This window comes from Ochotona curzoniae, unplaced genomic scaffold (assembly GCF_017591425.1).
Source record: "Ochotona curzoniae isolate NIBS_2020 unplaced genomic scaffold, NIBS_Ocur_1.0 contig_908, whole genome shotgun sequence".
Lineage (NCBI taxonomy): Eukaryota > Metazoa > Chordata > Mammalia > Lagomorpha > Ochotonidae > Ochotona > Ochotona curzoniae.
Window position 1 is genome coordinate 21,044,108 of NW_024466607.1, and position 18,759 is coordinate 21,062,866.

Consider the following 18,759-nt stretch of genomic DNA (forward strand, 5'->3'; position numbering starts at 1 on the left):
GTGCCAATCCGAAGCCAGGAGCCAGAGCCTCTTCCAGGTCTCTTAGGCAGGTGGAGGGTCCCAAGGCTTTGGGGTGTCCTCAACTGCTTTCCCAGGCTACAAGCAGGAAGCTGGCTGGGAAGTGAGGCTGCGAGGACTTCAGCCGCTAGGCTACCGTGTCGGGCGCTGTCACTCGCTTTTCTGTATCCCAAAGCTTCCTACGAGGAACTGTACAGTGAGATGGGGAAGATGGGCCAGGAGGCAGAAGGAAGGAGAGGGTCGCAGCTTCCATTCAGTCAAATCCCCGACCCCACGTTCTGCTTGCTGTAAAATTAAAAATCGATTAGGAGCCTCTTTCACATGTTTTGACTCGACTATAAATGCTAAGCGGTTTTGTACATAAGCAAGCAGCGTAGCCTTGTTCTGAAGAGGTGTTTTTCTTTGTGTGGTAAACAAAACACGGGAACTCTGTATGGCCGGAGTCACAGGTTTGTCTGTTTCTTTAAACTCAATAAAATGTTACCAAGCGTCCAGAAGGATCATTTCGACCCTACAAATTTATAGCAGGGATCTCGCATCTTACAGACACCCGTTTTGCTGGAGTGGGTTAAGACTGGATGCTTCGGACAGGACTGGGAAGGTTATGATTTGAGGGAACGTAGGGTGTTTTTCCAACGTCGCTGACGAAATATGTTGCGGGAGGCTGCCTCAAATTCCCCAGTGTCATCCTCGCTGGAGGTTTCTGGTTACCCGGCGCCCGCACGCCGTCAGGAAGACGGGCCCTGGCGAGTCGCATCCCCACGAGCGGCGCGCCGCCCACACAGCACCGGGGCGGCTCCACCCGCGAGGCCGGCCGGGCTCGCTGCCTCAACCTCCCGGCCGCCTCCAGCGCGGACGGGCGTGGCCGCGAGCCAATGGGAGCGCAGGGAGGCGCGGCCAGGAGGCCGAGGGGGCGGGATTTCCCCCTGCGGCCGCTGCGCGCCGGGCGAGGGCGGCACGGGCGGCGTCGGCGGGCCGGGCCTGCGAGCGAGGGAGCGGGCGGACGGGCGAGTGGGCGAGCGGGCCTGGGCCGGCTGTCGCCGCCACTGCTGCTGCTGCTGCTGCCCGCGGACCGGCACCTGGAGCTGTGGGCGGCCGCCCTGTGTCCTCCCGCCGCCGCCGCCGCCACCATGCCGGGCATCGACAAGCTGCCTATTGAGGAGACGCTGGAGGACAGCCCGCAGGTGAGGCGCGAGCGGCGGCGGGCGAGGAGGGCGAGGAGGGCGAGGAGGGCGAGCCGGGCGAGCCGGGCGAGCCGGGAGGGCCGAGCGTAGGCCCGGGGTCGCCCGCCGGTGCCGACTCGAGCCCAGGTGCCCCCTGCCGCCATCGCGGGGCCGCGCCCGGAGCCGCCGAGGCCCTTTGCTCGCGCGGCTGGACCCGAGGGGGCCGCCTCCTTTCGTGGGCCTGGCAGTCACGCACGCACGCGAGTCTGTCTCTCCCTCTCTCTGTCCTTCTTCTCTTTTATTTTTTTTTCAAAACGCCGTGGTGTGTTAAATCCTGACCCCGTCATTTGCGGAGAACAGGGAGCCAGCCATCCCGGGAGTGGGATTGCAGACGATTGCAGCGGCTCCGCGAGCTAGGAAAGGAAATGGGTCGTGTTTTTCTTTCCTTTTTTTTTTTTTTTTTGTCTTTTCCTCCCCCTCGGGAGGGCTGTGTGCGTCCCCGGGTGTTCGTGTCCAGGGCTGGCCGCTGTCACCCGAGCGCGGCGGGGCGAGGGACGGCTGCTTGGCGAGCGGCTCGGGCGGCCGCTGCACCGCCCGCTGCAGTCTTGGCTCCCGTGATAAATTCATCAAAATAAAAGCCCCGTGTTCTGTGTTGGTGCAATGGGGGGAGAGGAAGCCGGTGCGGTTTGCTGTGGTTTCAGACCTTTTTTTTGGGGGGGTGGGGGGGGTGGGCGATGCGCCGAGGTTTGTTGAGGGGAGGGAAGCATTTAGTTGGGCTTTCATCGGCATCAGCTGTTTTTAGGAAAGATGTTGGCCTGTGCCTTAGCGTCAAGAAACTTCCTTCCTTTTTCGCAACAAGCGATGTAAGATATTGCTAATTAGCTAGCTACCGCTTTAGAAAAATTTCGGAAGCGCCGTTCGTTTTACAAGTCCAGGCTATACAAATTTCATGTGTCTCAACGAGTTGATAGGGTTTCCTCTAAAAGAAGAAAAAAGGCGATTCTGTCTGCCCCCGCCTCCCCCCCATCCTCCCATTCCTGGACATCACTGCTGCCGTGGAATTTGGGCCAGTTGTAATTGCCAAGTTGAAATTGGGCTCTGATTTTAGGATTGATTTTTTTTTTTTTTCAGCCAGAGTTATGTTTCCAAGCCAGTTGCTTACTGGTAATGTACTCTTATCAGCCCATACGGATAGGAGACAGATAGACAGCTGAATTTGGGTTTATCTTGCCTGCCAGTTGAGATTTTTCTTAATGACTCCTGCAGTATGGAATTATAGACTGTCTTGTGTCAGATGATTTGCGAAACTTTTGGTGGGAGTGTTTTTGTGGAGTGTAGTTTGTTGTTTTGCTTTTTTTTTTTTTTTTAAATCTTGACGGATTGCCTTGCTTTTCTTTTCCCACCTGAGGTGTGTTTTATAATCCATAAACAGCTGAGGTTGGCTCACAGCCAGCCCAAGCCAGGGCTTGTGAGGCACAAATGACTTCTTGACTCATTTATGGCTTGAGTTTTGCTACAGAGTTTGTTTACAATCTGAGAATGAGGTTTTTAGTATTGATTTTTTATAATAACAATGAAATAATTGCATCAATACATTAATTTCCAGAAGCAACACATTTGAACTAGGTAATGTTGATTTGGGGAAATAAGTTGGGACAGCTGGGGTTTAGGTTGGTAAGTCCTGGCTCTGGAATGGAGGCGCCAAAGGTTTTCAGTCTTGCTACCAGTTAGGATTTTTTTAAAGGTTTATTTTATTTTTATTGGAAAGTCAGATATTCAGAGAGGAGAGACAGATAGGAAGATCTTCCGTCTGATGATTCACTCCCCTAGGTGGCTGCAATGGCCGGAGCTGTGCGAATCTGAAACCAGGAGCCCGGAGCTTCTTCCAGGTCTCCCACATGGGTGCAGGGTCCCAAGGCTTTGGGCTGTCCTTGACTGCTTTCCCAGACCACAAGCAGGGAGCTGGCTGGAAGCAGGGCTGCTGGAATTAGAACCAGTGCCCATATGGGATAACGGCATATTCAAGGCGAGGACTTTAGCCACTAGGCTACTGTGCAGGGCCCACCAGTTAGGATTTTCTGCCTTACGGCAAATCCCCTAGATTCTCTGAACCCTCTTTATTTTAGCCAGTGTTTGTAGTTTTTACTCCTATTATTACTAAAATAAGGAAATGATTGCTTTTCTCAGAAAACTGTGCACACTCAGTTACTTGTGAGGCATTAGCACAAAGTTACAGTTTTATTTAGTCTTTTTTTTCCTTAAACAGCATATGTTTAATGTAATTATATGGTGGAAGAGCAGTTGTTACACTTAACGTTGTAGCTCACCTATCTTCATGCATTGTGGGTGAGAGAGGCAGAAGACAGCATGTTTCTGTAATTGACTTAGCAATTAGCCTGTCCTTAGCATTTTACAATTTTCCCTTTCTGAAGAGGGTTGAATAATGCTGTTGGGCATATTTTTTTGTCCTCCTCTGTTTGAAATGTTTGATCTAGGATAGAGTCCAGGAAGTGGAGTAACAAGGACTATCACTTTTAAAGCTCCTGGTATGGATAATTTTTTTATTGGATCCTTTAAACCAAATTATAAGTGGCTTGCCAGTTGGTGTGCTTAGAAGTTAGAGCCTGGAGTCGTGGAAGACTATACTGACTTCCAGTTACCCTATCAGAGTTGATTTCTAGTAGATGGCTTTTAAAATAGGGTCAGTCTGCAAGTCCAGATGGAGCTGATTAAATATAAGCATCTTTTTTTTTTTTTAAGATTTATTTATTTTTATCAGAAAGACACATTCCCAGAGAGGAGTGACAGAAGGATCTTTCATCTGCTGGTTCACACTCCAAATGACCATAATGGCCAGAGCTAAGCCAGTGTGGTGCTGGGAGCTGCTTCTTGGTCTCTCATGAGGATGCAGGGTCCCAAGGCTTTGGGCTGTCCTCGACTGCTGACTGCTTTCCCAGGCCACAGTCAGGGAGCTGGATGGGAAGTGGAGCAGCTGGGAGGGACATGAATAGGCACGCATATGGGGGAAGACTTAGCTACTGGGCCATTGCACTGGTCCAACAGGTAGGACTTAAAATGATTGGTTTTTGGAGCCAGCATTGTGACAAAGCAATTAAAACCACTGCCTGTCATGCCAGCATCACATTTGGCACTATTTCAAGTCCTGGCTACTCCAGATCCAGCTCCCTGCTCATGGCTTGCTTGGCAAAGGCAGTGGGAGATGGTCCAAGTGTTTGGGTCCTTGCCACCCCTATGGGAGGCCTGGTTTAAGGTTCTGGCATTGGCCTGCCCATGTGGTCAACTGGGGAGTGAACCAAGGAATGGAAGATCTCGCTGCCTTTGAAAGAGTCTAACTCTGTGAAATATAAAAGTGTGTTTTCAACACTACTGATTCCTGTGTAAATGTTTAGTGATTCACTCATGATAAAGGATGGTGACGACAAACCTCAGCGTCAAGTGGAGATTGCTTTGTGTAATATAAAATATGCATAGACTATGAGATGCGATTTTCCCAACGTTTTAACATCTCTAATTCCATTCAATTTTGCTGTGCTTTTCAATAAGTGTTACCCCAGGTGTCAGTTGTAATGAACCTGACATTCCCTGCACCATGTACATGTGTGGTGGTTTTTTTTCTGGTCCTATACTGGCCAAGTGCGTGTGTAGCCTTTTAGTAAGCACAGTGAATCAATTTAACAGCTATTTGAAGAAAGAACTTTTTTTATGTGCAAATCTATTCCTATTTGGTGGAAGCAAGTGTCAGCATCAAAACTTGCTGTATATCCATGTCTTGGAAGGAAATACCAGGGACACAACTGGAGCATGTCCGAAACATGCTCCATGACACCGAATAACATGAGAAAGCATGAATATTGATGGCACTACAGTCAAAAAGTGATTCGTAAGAGTTGAATTGAGGTAGAGAACTTTGGAGCATATTTTGAATGTGTACTGTTGTATTTTTGTGTTTACATCAGACCTATTTGTGATAAAATTCTAAAGGATTCTTTGTATGCATGTAAAAATACCAAGATGTAAAGAAAACCTTAAATTACAGCTTGCTTTCCAGCATTATTTTGTTTTGGTATTATATGGAAGTGGTATATCTTGCAATAAATACCTTCATCGATTTAAAGAAATGATATCGGGACTGGCATGGTGGCCTAGTGGCTAATACCTTGCACGCACTGGGATCCCATATGGGCACCTGATCCTGCACCCGTGTGGGAGACTGGAAGAAGCTCCTGGCTTCAGATCAGCTCAGCTGATCTGGCTTCAGACCTGGCTTCAGTTGTGGCCACTTGGGGAGTGAGCCAGTAGATATGTCTCTTCCTTTGTTAAAAGATTTATTTTTTATTAGAAAGGCAGATATACAGAAAGGAGGAGAGACAGAGAAGAGAAAGATCTTCTGTCTGTCGGTTCACTCATGTGGAGGGCAGGGCCCTGCACACTTCCCAAACTATTAACGGCAAGGTAGATGGCAAGTGGTACAGTTAGGACAGAACTAAAGCCCATTTGAGATGCTTGTGTTGCAGTCGCTTTACTCTGATGCCACAATGCCGGTGCCGAGCCCCAGATTTGCATTTTTCTTTAAGATTTATTGATTTTGAAAACAAAGAGGGAGAGGTAGAGAGAGAGTTCTTCCATCCTCTGGTTTACTTCTCAGATGGTCACAACCACCAGGGCTGGGCCAGGCCAAAGCCCGGAGCCTTTATCCAGGTCTCCCGTGTGTGTTGGAGCCTAAACATTTGGGCCGTTCTCTACTTTCCTGAGCACATTAGCGGAGAACCAGATCTGAAATGGAGCATATGGGATGCTGGCACTGCAGACAGCAGCTGTATGAGCAATGCTACAGCTCTGTCCCCTTCTTTTTGTTTTGAAATAGCATGATGATGGGGAGTTGGGAGTGGAGTGCGAGAGTGACATCTCTGGGCCCTGGAGAAGTAGAAGACTTGAGCCTGGGGAATGGACTGTGCCTTTTCCCCCTTTATGCCACGAATGTAGAAGCTTAGTGCTCAAGTTGTGTTTTGGAATAACAGTGCAAGGTCATTTTTCAGATTTTAAACTTCAGTTATCAGTTATTGTTGGTATTTCAATTATTCTGCTTGTGGGACACAAAATGGAAAGCAAAGCTTGCTTTTGATAGGCAAGTTTGCTTTGTAATCTTTGTTGACATTCTTGTAAAATTTTTCTTACAGGTAGTTTTTACATGCTTACAGTTTAAAACAGCTGAACAAAGTAAAAATGTATAAAAAAGAAAAAATCCGGCCCAGCGCGGTGGCGCAGTGGTTAGGGTCCTCGCCTTGCACGCCCGGGATCCTATGAGGGCGCTGGTTCTGTCCCGGCAGCCCCGCTTCCCTTCCAGCTCCCTGCCTGTGGCCCGGGAAGGCAGTCGAGGACGACCCAGGGCTTTGGGACCCTGCACCCGCATGGGAGACCCTGAGAGGCTCCTGCCTGCGGATCGGCATGGCATTGGCCGTTGCGCTCACTTGGGGAGTGAACCATTGGATGGAAGATCTTCCTCTCTGTCTCTCCTCCTCTCTGTATATCCGCCTTTCCGATAAAAAAATAATAAAAATAAGAAAAAAATCCTTCAAATTCTGCACTTAGGAAAGTGTGATTGATATTTTATAGGCAGAAAATCTGACCATATTAGGAAGGAATATTGCCTTTATTTATTTTAGATTTATTTATTTTTATTGCAAAGTCAGATGTGTATATAGAGGAGGAGAGACAGAGAGGAAGATCTTCCGTCTAGTGATTCCCTACCCAAGTGACTGGAACAGCTGGAACTGTGTCGATCCGAAGCCAGGTACTCTTCCAGGTCTCCCATGCGGGTGCCAGGTACCAAGACTTTGGGCCGTCCTTGACTGCTTTCCCAGGCCACAGGCAGGGAGCTGGATGGGAAGTGGAGCTGCTGGGATTAGAACTGGTCCCCTAAGGGATCCCGGCACTTTCAGGGCGAGGACTTTAGCCACTAGGTCATCCCGCCGGGCCCTTTGTGTTTCCTTCGTAAGTTTGTGTGATGTAGTTGGCAAATGTCTCTGCTCTAAAGATGTGAAACTGAGAATAACACCCCTTAATTTTTTGATATTATCAAAAGAGATGATAGATTAAAACTCAGAATTATGAGAGCTGTAATAGTTTTGTTTTTGTTGAGAAAAACTTTCCAATTTATATTAATATATACTTACTGCTTTTATTTTTAACAGACAAGATCATTACTGGGTGTATTTGAAGAGGATGCTACAGCTATTTCCAACTACATGAACCAGTTGTATCAAGCTATGCATCGGATTTATGATGCACAGGTAAAAAGAGTGAAGACAGTAGTTTCATTTATTTTTCATTTTATTTGAAAAGTAGTCAGTGAGACAGCTTTGGTCTACTAGTTTGTTCCCTAAATGCCTGTAACAGCCAGGATGTGGCCAGCCTGTAGCCGGGAGCCTGGAGCTCAATCTGGGTCTCTTGGGTGGGTGGTGGGGACCCAAGTCCATAAGCTGTCATTGGTGTCAGGGTGTGCATCAACAGAAAGCTGGGAGCAGTCAGGAGCAGAGCTGGGTATTGGCACTGTAATACAGACATCCTGTCATCCTAACTGCCAGGCCCGACCCTGAAAATACACCTTGCCTTTCAGTTCCTGGTGTGTCGTTTGTAGCACTATGAAAGTGAGGGATGATTGAACATCTGCGCTTTGTGCCCAAACGTAGTAAGGCCCTCTGATTGCGATCTTTGAGGTTTGATCAAGATCTTCTATTGTTGCTAGTAAATTTGCTCTCATCACGTTTTTGATCCTAGGGAATATCCTCCCCCTCCTTTTTTTTTTTTTAAAGATTTGTTTTGTTTTTATTACAAAGTCAGATATACAGAGAAGAGGAGAGACAGAGAGGAATATCTTCTGTTCACCAATTCACTCCCCCAGGGGGCTGCAATGGCTAGATCTAAAGCCAGGAACCTGGAGTCTCTTCTGGATCTCCCATGTAGGTGCAGGGTCCCAAGGTTTTGGGCCATCCTTGACTGCTTTCCCAGACCTCATACAGGGAGCTGGATGGGAAGCAGGGCTGCCGGGATTAGAACCTGCACCCATATGGGATCTCGATGTGTTCAAGGCAAGGACTTTAGCTGCTCGATCATCACGCCAGGGCCCAATACTTCCCCCCACCCCCGCTTTTTTTTTTTTTTTTAAAGATTTATTTATTTATTGGAAAGTCAGATATACATAGAGGAGGAGAGACAGAGAGGAAGATCTTCCGTCCTATGACTCACTCCTCAAGTGAGCCGCAACGGCCAATGCTATGCCGATCCGAAGCCAGGATCCAGGAGCTCTTCCAGGTCTCCCACACGGGTGCAGGGTCCCAAGGCTTTGGACCGTCCTTGTCTGCTTTCCCAGGCCACAAGCAGGGAGCTGGATGGGAAGCAGGGCCGCCGGGATTAGAACCGGCGCCCATATGGTATCGTGGTGTGTTCAAGGCGAGGACTTTAGCTGCTAGGCCACGCCGCCGGGCCCTAGATTTTCAGTTAAAACTTTTTTCGTTAACCAGTAATTTGCTCATTGGAATGTTGTTGTTTTCCATAGAATGAATTAAGTGCGGCAACACACCTGACTTCAAAACTTTTAAAAGAATATGAAAAACAGGTATTGTATTATCAACATTTTTTTAAATGATTATTTTTATCTAAAAGGCAAGTTTTTACAGAGACAGAAGGGGAGACAGAGATAGGTCTGCTGGTTCATTCCCCAAAGGCCGAGTGACTGGAGCTGAGCAGATCCCAAGATGGAGCTTTGTTTCTGCCCTCTGGCATGAGTACTGGGCCCAGGCCATCCTCCACTGCTTTTCTAGGTCGTAAGCAGAGAGCTGGGTCAAAAGTGGGGCAGCTAGGGCACAAAACAGTGCCCATATCGGGTACTGGTGCTTGCAGGTGGAGGATTAACCTTCTAAACCACTGCACTGGCCCCTGTATATCAAGATTTTGATGTAAAATATACAGTGATACAGCATCTTTGGGAACAAATAGACTGTCATCTGGAGTCTTTGGCTTTTTTGAATTAACAGAATATGCTACTGAAATTTTACTACGTAAAGATAGTTTTAATAATTTAATGTTAGATATCGTGGGTTATCTAGTTTACCTGTCTTGATTTTTACAAATGAAGAACTTTGAGGCTTGCTAAAGTTTCTACTATTGGCTGTTGAAAGGACTGGAACTGAATGCCAGATGTTTAAACTCCCACTACACAGTGTATACTATACTATTATAGTATACCATGTTAATTGGTTACCTAGCAAACATCTTAACTAGTGTTTATTAAATATGTAAATTTTATTGTTTAAATAACAGCTTCAGACTTGTTAGAAAATTTGAAAGTCTATCGAGGTTAGTATGGTTTCATTCACAGGAGACCTACAGTACTGAACCTGTCTCTGTTTCTTCTCAGCGGTTTCCCTTAGGAGGTGATGATGAAGTTATGAGCTCTACTTTACAGCAGTTTTCAAAAGTTATAGATGAGGCAAGTGATTTTTTTTTCCCATTTGAATAAATTGTCTTGTAATTAAGTTGTTCAAGTTTAGCTTTTAGGAACTTCTATGATTCTCAGTAAAGCTCAATTGCAAAGATTACTGAAGAAGTAATGTCTATACCTTGGTGCCTGTCTCATTAAAAGAAAATGTACACCGTTTTTACCTGATTAAAACAGATTATTTCCTAGGAAGCATGTGGCTTTGTAGTCTAAGGATTGTCCCAAGTTTTCCTTATGTATGTATGTTTAAAAGATGTATTTGAAAGAGTGAGAGAAAAACAAAGACCCAAATCTTCAGTCTGCTGGTTCACTCTCCAGATGGCTTCAACAGGCAGGTCTAGACCAGAATAAAACCAAGAAGTAGGAACTCCCATCTGGTTTCCCATGTGGGTGGCAGGGACCCCAGTGCTTGAGCTCTCATGTGCTGCTTTCCCAGGAACATCAGCAAGCAGCGGCTAGGAGGCAGAGCAGCTGGGACTGACTGCCAAGCAGTGACTTAACCTGCCTTACCCTAACAGTGTGCCTTTCCTTGTGTTACTGAATGTGAGCAGAGAGAAAACTTCTGTTGCCAGACCCTGTGGTTTCTTGTATGACGTCAAGCAACATTTGTGTGTTCATTTCTTATTAGTCCTTTCTTTCTGAACAATGCTTAATTTCTCAAATTAAGTCATCATAACAAATCATTAAAAAATGAAAAGATGTGGTAGCTAAGAGGAAGAAAGACAGTGAGAGATGGGTGGGGAGTCCGTAACTGTTCTTCACTGTTGCAGTGAAAGCTGTTCATGAGTCAGTAGTTCTCTTTTCTAGTTCTTACAGCTGGAAGTGTGATTTTTGAACTATTTTAACAAATCATTTTAGTAAAATGTTACGCTAGGATGATGTCCTAGAATAATGCTTTAATGAAATGTGATTTATTTATTAAATTACAAAATTGTGGTAAAATATATGCAAAATTTGCCACTCTTGAAATGTAATGTATTCCCAATGTTGTGGGTTATCACCACTGTCTAATTCTAGAACCTTTCCATTATCCCAAAGGAAACCTGCTTGTAGGCTGGCATTTCCCCCTGCCTATGTTTAGCTGTTGGCAACCCCTGATCTGCTTCCTGTTTCTATGGATTTGCTTGTTTTGGATATTTTACATAATGAATTCAGAGAATTTGTAGACTTAGCATGTGTTTGTGCTTTATGTTGTTGTATACTTTTTCCAGCACTTTTCTTTTGACAGAAGTTTCATTTTATGGCTTTACCACATTTTGTTTATTATTGATAAGCATTTAGGTTGTTTCCACATTTTATCCGGTGTGAGTAGTGCTATGGGGAGCACTTGTGTACAGGTTTGTTTTCTTGAAGACAAGTTTTCAGTTATTTTGGTGTATAGCTGGAAGTGAGGCTTTTGGATCATAGGCTAGTTTTGGATTTTCCACAAACTATCAAACTGTAGTGCCTGTATCATTTTTCTGTCCACTGGTGATGTAGGAGAGTTGCAGTTTTTCTGTAACGTTATCAATGATTGTTCTCATGGTTTTAAAAATCATTATAGACATCTTAAGTGAATGTGAAGTGATACTGTGGTTTTGATTGGCATTTTTCTGGTGGCTAAAAATGTTCAGCATCTTCTCATTTGCTTTTTGGCTATACAGTTATGAAATATGTATCATATTTTGCCCACTTTTTGAAAGATATTTTTAACAAAGATTTATTTACTTGAAAGGCAGAGTGGTAGAGGGGTGGTGGTGGTGTGAGAGAGATCTGTATTTGCTGGTTCACTCCCTAAATGCCCACGCACCCTGCTGGTGGGTGGGAGGTGTCCAAGTACTTAGCCGTCATCTGCTTGCTGCCTGCCCGGGCTCATTACTGTATGGTTTGATTGGGAGCATAGTAGCTGGGTCTGCTGTGATATAGGATGCAAACCTTGCATGTGGCAGGTTAGCCCACGGTACGTTAAGTCCATTCTGCTTACTTTTTTATTGGGTTATTTGTTATCTTATTGAGGTGTAAGAGCTCTTCATTCTAAGTGCGAGTCTGTTATTAGATATGTGATTGGTCATGTGTTCTCAAATTTTATGGGTTGTCACTTGCCTGATAGTGTCCTTGAGGCATGAGAATTTTTAATCTCGATGAAATCCAGTTTATACTTTATTTGGTCCTTGTGCTTTTGGTGTCATATCTAAGAAGATATTGCCAAACCAAGGTCATTCTATTTTTTTTCTGAGTTTTAATGGAATTTTTGAATATGTAATATTTTGTAATAACCACATACTTTTTAGTGCTTTTTAGTATGAACTGTATCGAAACTTTTTTTTACTAAGGTTCAGTTAAATTTATGTTATACTCAATAAATGTCTCTGCATAGTTAGTTATTTGGCCTTTTTGGTCTTTCTTTCACTAGCTTAGCTCTTGTCATGCGGTTCTTTCAACTCAACTTGCTGATGCCATGATGTTCCCTATTACCCAGTTTAAAGAAAGAGACCTGAAAGGTATTGAAGTCAAACTTACGTTTACTTTCATCAGAAGGTCAATGCTTGTAAGATGCATATCACTCTCTACCTAGACTGTGACCACTTGTAGTCACCAGATATGTTTAGGAGCTCTGGGTAGATATCTGAACTAGATGCTGAGAAATACTGGTATGAGTAAGTTATCCCTTCCCTTCAGAAATTATAAAAACCACGTAACGGTGACACTGTGTCTGTTAGGATTTGTGGATTAGCACTGTGCTGTGGGGGCTCAGGAGGGGCTCAGGAAGGCTGTGCCAGCGATTGAGATTCTGCTCTCGTTGTTGCTAGTGATAGTGTTCCAAAGACGAGCTAAGATATGGAGTAACTATATCTTAATGTTGAAGTATTATTTGAAGGTTTTAATTTGCTTTAATTGGCACTTTAATGTCTTCTAAGCAAACTTTAGGATATTTCATAAATATACTGAACTGGAATTATCCTTGAACTTTTTCAGAGATACTGACATTAAAGGAAGTGTTTCAGATTGCCAGTAATGGTAAGTCCTGAGTCAGTGTCTTGAATGAGGCATTTATTGGTGCACGTCCATGGCTAGATGGGTTATGAAAATTGAAAACTTAAAAAAAGGAGAAAGTTAGAAGCCTAAGTGAATCTAATTTAAATTATTTTGTTACTTAGTTTCTGCTATTTAAAAATTAAAAGTAAATTTGTAGCTTACTGTTTATAATGTCTAAGATGTTTTACCTTGTACATTTCAGTTTTTCTTTAATGAGCATTTGCTATTTTTGTACTAGAATACTTCTAAAAAAATTCACTAATACATAGTTTTCTAGGCATTTTACATATATATGTATAGATATATGCCAATTTTATACACAGACACAATTTAAAGGGAATTGGCATATGGGAGAAATTTATGAGAAAAATTTGAATGCAGTAATTATGTGGTAGGGAATTCTTTTTGTTGGCACACTTCAGAAAGGTACACAAGTAAGAACCCGTTGGTGCTGTCGTACTGCTGTTAACATTTGCTCTTGCTTTCCAGATCATGATGCTGCAATTAACAGATACAGCCGATTGTCAAAAAAGAGAGAAAATGACAAGGTGTGATGCATATCTTCTCCTGTAGTGTCATTATGCATTATATTCTTGTAATTCTGTCTGTGAACTATATTGAATTGTTTTCTAAGTATTAGTGTCATGTTAACATGAGAATTGAAAAAAATAAAATGAAGGATCAAAAAAAGACTAGAGGAAATCTGAAGAAAATTATGGGGATAGTTTGTAAATAATAAAGGTTTTATCTAATGTTACTGAGATGCTGGCAATGCAAGCAACAGTTTAACGTGCTACATTACATTGCCAACCCTGAGAGAGATTTTATAAGAAAGATTGACAAGACTTGTGCTAGTAAGCAGAATCAAAAGTGAGTCCTAGATGAGTCCTGCAGAGCCAAGAAAGTAGAAGAGCAGGTTTTGTGAGGATTTCAACATGTGATTACGTGTACACACACACTCTGCACATGAACACACGAAAATCCAGGTGGACGTGTGTTTCCTTTGGCTCTTTTCTTTCTTTTTTTTTAAGATTTATTTACTTTTATTAGTGAGTCAGATATAAGGAGAGGAGGAGAGACAGAAAGGAAGATCTTCCATCAGCTTATTTACTCCCCAAGTGGCCGCATTGACTGGAGCTAAGCCGATCTGAATCCAGGAGCTTTTTTCAGATCTCCCACGCAGGTTCAGGGTCTCAAAGCTCTGGGCTGTCTTTGATTTCTTTCCCAGGACACAAGCAGGGAGCTGGATGGGAAGCAGGGCCGCTGGAATTAGAACCGGCGCCCATATGGGATCCCTGTGCGTTCAAGGTGGGGATTTTAGCCGCTAGGCCACTGTGCCGGGCCCCCTCCTTTGGCTCTTAAAATAGTGAGGAGCAGGAGATAAAACTGATCCTTGAGGGCCCAGTGCAGTAGCCTAGTAGCTAAAGTCCTCTGCTTGCATGCATCAGGATCCCATATGGGCACCGGTTTTAATCTCACTGGCTCCACTTTCCATCCAGCTCCCTGCTAGTGGCCTGTGAAAGCAGTCAGGGACAGCTAAGAGCCTTGGGGCTCTGTACCCATGTAGGAAACTTGGAGGAAACTCCCGTCTCACGTCTTTGGATTGGTTCAGCTCCAGCTGGTGCGGCCACTTGGGGAGTGAACCAGCTGATGGAAGACATTTCTCAGTGTAAATCTGAGTTTTCAATAAAAAAATCTTTGAAAAAACTGATCACTGAGTCCTTGGTATATTGGAATATTGGTATTTGATAGGATTCTAGAGGAGAAAGAGGGAAGAGCTAAGTGCGTATTGCACAATTGGTGTTCAGAAAATACTGTGTGAATAGAAAAAAATCAAGGGGCATATGTGTTTTAAAGTACGAGTGAAGGAGTAAAAGCAATTAGGAGAGGAGGGGCTGGTAGGAAGAGGACCAGGAGGTTAAGAGTAGTATGTGTTAGCGTATGTCGGAGACCCGTGCTGAGCTAACGGTTGTCTGGCTTTCCTCTCTGGTAGACTGTATTCTTAGTTTGGTTATTGTATCGGTCCTAGCTGTGTGCAGAACTTTTCTGTGGTATGTGTTTTGTAAAGGATGAGGTTGGTAGTTTTAAAATAGGGAAATACACTTAGCCAATATATTGAAGGATTTATAATTGAATAATAGGAATTCATGTCGAATTGTTCCTGATAAACCATTTTGCTTGGTAGGCTGTTTCACATAGCTGCTATTGAAGATAATTCAAAATTAAATAAGTAATAGTATTTTTAATTTTTTCATTCACAGGTGAAGTATGAAGTAACAGAAGATGTCTACACTTCCAGAAAGAAACAGCACCAGACGATGATGCATTATTTTTGTGCATTAAATACTCTTCAGTATAAGAAGAAAATAGCATTGTTAGAACCTCTGCTTGGGTACATGCAAGCTCAGGTAAATACTGTATTATACTTTAGACTATAATTGTTCGAGAAGCTGTATTTCAAGCTTCCAGTAAAGTTTAATGTAAGTATATCCAAACTATTATCAGTGTACTTACCTGCATCTCAGTTTTTAAAAGTAATATTAAAAATGTCATTGGAGTACTATTTTAAGAAAGTTGGGATGACAGTTTTCCTTGTAAATGATTTGAGATGTTTTACGGTAAATCGAACTACTTGCCATCATGTGTGGTTGGATCCTTTCTGCTTATAGGAAAGTAGGCTAGAAAATTTAGGTAGTAGATAAGATTTGTTCCTTAAAAATCAAGAATTTGGGGTGGGTGTTTGGCCTGGTGATCAAGGTGCTGGCAGAGATGCCTGTGTACCACGTTGGAATACGCCTGGGTTTGACTGTTGGTCCCAACTGCCGACTGCAGCTTGGTGCTAACGGATACCCTGGGAGGCGGCAGTGAGAACTCAAGTAATTGGTGTTTGTTGCCCACGTGGCAGACCTGAATTGAGTGTCTGGCTTCTGAATTACATGAGCAGTAGAGTGGGGCTGCCGCACTTGTGAGCATTTAGGGAATGAGCTAGTAAATCATGCATTCTTTCTTTTTTCTTCTTTCTTATCACCCCTCTTCACTTGCCACTCCTACCTGTTAAATAAACATATAGTCTAAGAAGCGTGAATGTATCTTCACACATAAGAGTACTTATTCTGGCTCAGTTACAAAATTTACATATCTTTTAGGAAAATATGAAATAGTTTACATACGTGTGTATTTTTTGTGCAGTTTAAAATATGGTAGGATATCAGTGGGGTCTAAATCTTGCTTACTGGGTGGCTTTATGTCTAGTAAAGTTTCAGATGCATAAAATGGAATAACCCCCCCTTCTGTTTTTTTTTACTTATCTGTGTATGTTGGGACTTGCTGATATAATTTTTTTGGTGTGCATATTTATGTTGTTCAACCCACTCGTCTTTCACCCCAGATAAGTTTCTTTAAGATGGGTTCTGAAAATCTCAGTGAGCAACTGGAAGAATTTTTAGCTAATATTGGAACAAGTGTCCAGAAGTAAGTACTTTTTTTCCTTTAAGTTTAAAATGGAGTGGATACACTGACAGCTAAATGCCACAATTTAAAGATACTTACCAGTCCACTTCCTGAGGGAGTGTTTTTCCTTCCATGAGAGTCTCTGCAGTGGCTTGTGGCTGCTGCCTGCCTTTTCCCCCCACGTTTCCCTGGAGTGTGAACTCTGAATTTCATAAATTTGATGATAAATATAGTGATTCAAAGCTAGATTTTTCTGTCTGAATACAGAAGACACAGTAATTACCCATAAGTGGAATTATGTTTAAATTGTGAGGATTGGATGGGAGATAACTTAATATGCTAAATAAATCTCGCTTTCTAAATATAAAAATTTACAGAAAGCAGTTCTAATCAGGTTCAAAAATTAGCAATGATGTGGTCAGAGTAAGGTATGAAGAAATGAAAAACATTGCTATAAAGACACAGAGCCATTTGTGGTGCTTCGTTACTTTTTGGATTTAGTATTGTTTCCAAAATACTTAAGTCAAATAAAATGTAAAGCTATTCAAAATATATTCATGTTACTTTTACCAACTAACTCTGCTTTTCTCTTTAAACAAAATATATATAAAGCAAGTATATAAGTGGATGTGATTGGTGAGGAATTTTTTGTTTTGGTAGGAAATAATGTGTTTTCTGTGTTAGTGTCCGCAGGGAAATGGACAGTGACGTGGAAACCATGCAGCAGACGATAGAGGATTTGGAAGTAGCCAGTGATCCCTTATATGTGCCTGACCCAGATCCCACCAAATTTCCTGTTAATCGAAACTTAACCCGAAAGGCTGGATACCTTAATGCTAGGAAGTAAGAAAACTCTTGTTATTTTCATATATTATGAATCATGTAAGGTGATGCCAAATGAACATAATATTTGATGTTATTTTCATTTGAAGAGGTTGGGCCTTTTTATTGTTATTTTTTAAATTGAAAGAGTTGGATATATCTGTATATAGACAGATAGATAGATACCTTTTATCCACTGGTATACTTTTCAGATAACTGCACTGTCTGGGGCTGGGCTAGGCTGGAACGGAAGCCAGGAGCCAGCAGCTTCATCTGGGTCTCCCACATGGGTACAGGGGCCCAAGTACTTGGGCCGTATTCTGCTTTCCCAGGTACATTAGTAGGGCTCTAGATCAGAAGTGGAGCAGCTGGGACTTGAAGTGGTGTTCATAGGAGATACCAGTGCTGCAGGCAGTGGCTTAATCCATTGTGCCATAGTGTTGGCCCTGGTATTAGCTATTATGTGATCCTGATGAAGTGTGACAAAATTTTTTAAGAGTAAGATTCTGTTTAGATGTTTATTGAGAAACGGAATGAAAAGGTGAATAGAGTTTGAGTTTGAATGACTTGGTGTTTGTATGCAGATAACAGCTTAATGCCACAGTACTAGCTTCAAGTTACCATATTTTAAACTGTGTAATTATTGCATGAAGTGAAGTTTCAGTTTTCATCTAAGATAGGATGAAGTTATTAGTCCTAGGAATAAAATTATTTTGAGTTTTTTTTCTTTGAAATATAACCTATATTTTTGTGGAGCATCATTAAACTGCTGTGTAATAATTTTCAGCCTTGTCTCAGATATACTTTCACACAAAGTGAGTCAACTTATGTGAATTCGTTTTAGAGACTGAAAAACTGGTATTTAAATTTTCGAGGCACTTTAGAGCCTATTCAAAAACTGGTTCTTTGCAGTATGCTTTGTCTTGTGTTTGGCTGATGATAAAGTGACTTGGGATGCTGTATTATTAAAGCATGAATGTACTTTCTTCATTTAGTAAAACAGGCTTGGTGTCATCTACCTGGGACAGACAGTTTTACTTCACGCAGGGTGGAAACTTAATGAGTCAAGCGCGTGGGGATGTTGCAGGCGGTCTGGCCATGGACATAGACAACTGTTCAGTGATGGCTGTGGACTGTGAAGACAGGCGATACTGCTTTCAGATCACCTCGTTTGATGGGAAAAAGTTAGTAATTTATTCTACTACTAAAATCTGAAGTATTTTAAACAACTGAAATGCAGAATTCCTTGTTCAAAAAATTGCATAGTGTTTAAACTTATACTGTATTAAGATCATTTCATTTGTCTTGTAGAAATAAGTTGCATTTTCTCTTCTGACTTGAAGAAATGATTTACTGACATTTGAGGTAGTCAGAGTGTCAAGAAACTGGTTCCTAAAATAGTTCTGCAAGGTAAAGGAATAGGAATGCGATAGGTATAGGAATGCAACCCATGTTGATGGAGAGTCCCCATAAAAGCTTTGTATATAGAGACCTTCTATCTGCTGGTTCACTTCCTAGGTGACAGCAGTGGCTAGGCTTATGCCAGGCTGAAGCTATGAGCCCCTAGTTTTTTTCTGAGTTTCCTAAGAGTGTGGCATGGACCTAAGCACTTGAAGCAGCTTGGCGCTGCTTTTCTCAGGACCATTAGCTGGGAGCCTGATCAGAAATGCACCGTTTGGGACCTGGTGCAATGGTCTAATGGCTAAAATCCTTGCCTTGCATGTTCTGTGAAGCCATATGGGTGCTGGTTCGTGTCCCGGTGCTCCACTTCCC

At 42.9% G+C, this 18,759-nt stretch overlaps 1 protein-coding gene across 1 annotated transcript in view; it reads left to right on the plus strand.

The window, feature by feature from the left end:
• Positions 1–1,020: 1,020 nt before the first annotated feature.
• Positions 1,021–18,759, plus strand: part of APPL1 (adaptor protein, phosphotyrosine interacting with PH domain and leucine zipper 1) — a 37,438-nt gene continuing 19,699 nt past the window's right edge. Inside the window, exons 1-11 of the mRNA XM_040994682.1 lie at positions 1,021–1,202; positions 7,394–7,492; positions 8,758–8,817; positions 9,619–9,690; positions 12,092–12,179; positions 12,655–12,696; positions 13,204–13,262; positions 14,976–15,122; positions 16,103–16,185; positions 16,849–17,007; positions 17,982–18,170. Coding sequence (XP_040850616.1) covers positions 1,149–1,202; positions 7,394–7,492; positions 8,758–8,817; positions 9,619–9,690; positions 12,092–12,179; positions 12,655–12,696; positions 13,204–13,262; positions 14,976–15,122; positions 16,103–16,185; positions 16,849–17,007; positions 17,982–18,170 — 1,052 coding nt within the window. The 5' untranslated portion in view covers positions 1,021–1,148. The remainder of the gene's footprint in view (positions 1,203–7,393; positions 7,493–8,757; positions 8,818–9,618; positions 9,691–12,091; positions 12,180–12,654; positions 12,697–13,203; positions 13,263–14,975; positions 15,123–16,102; positions 16,186–16,848; positions 17,008–17,981; positions 18,171–18,759) is intronic.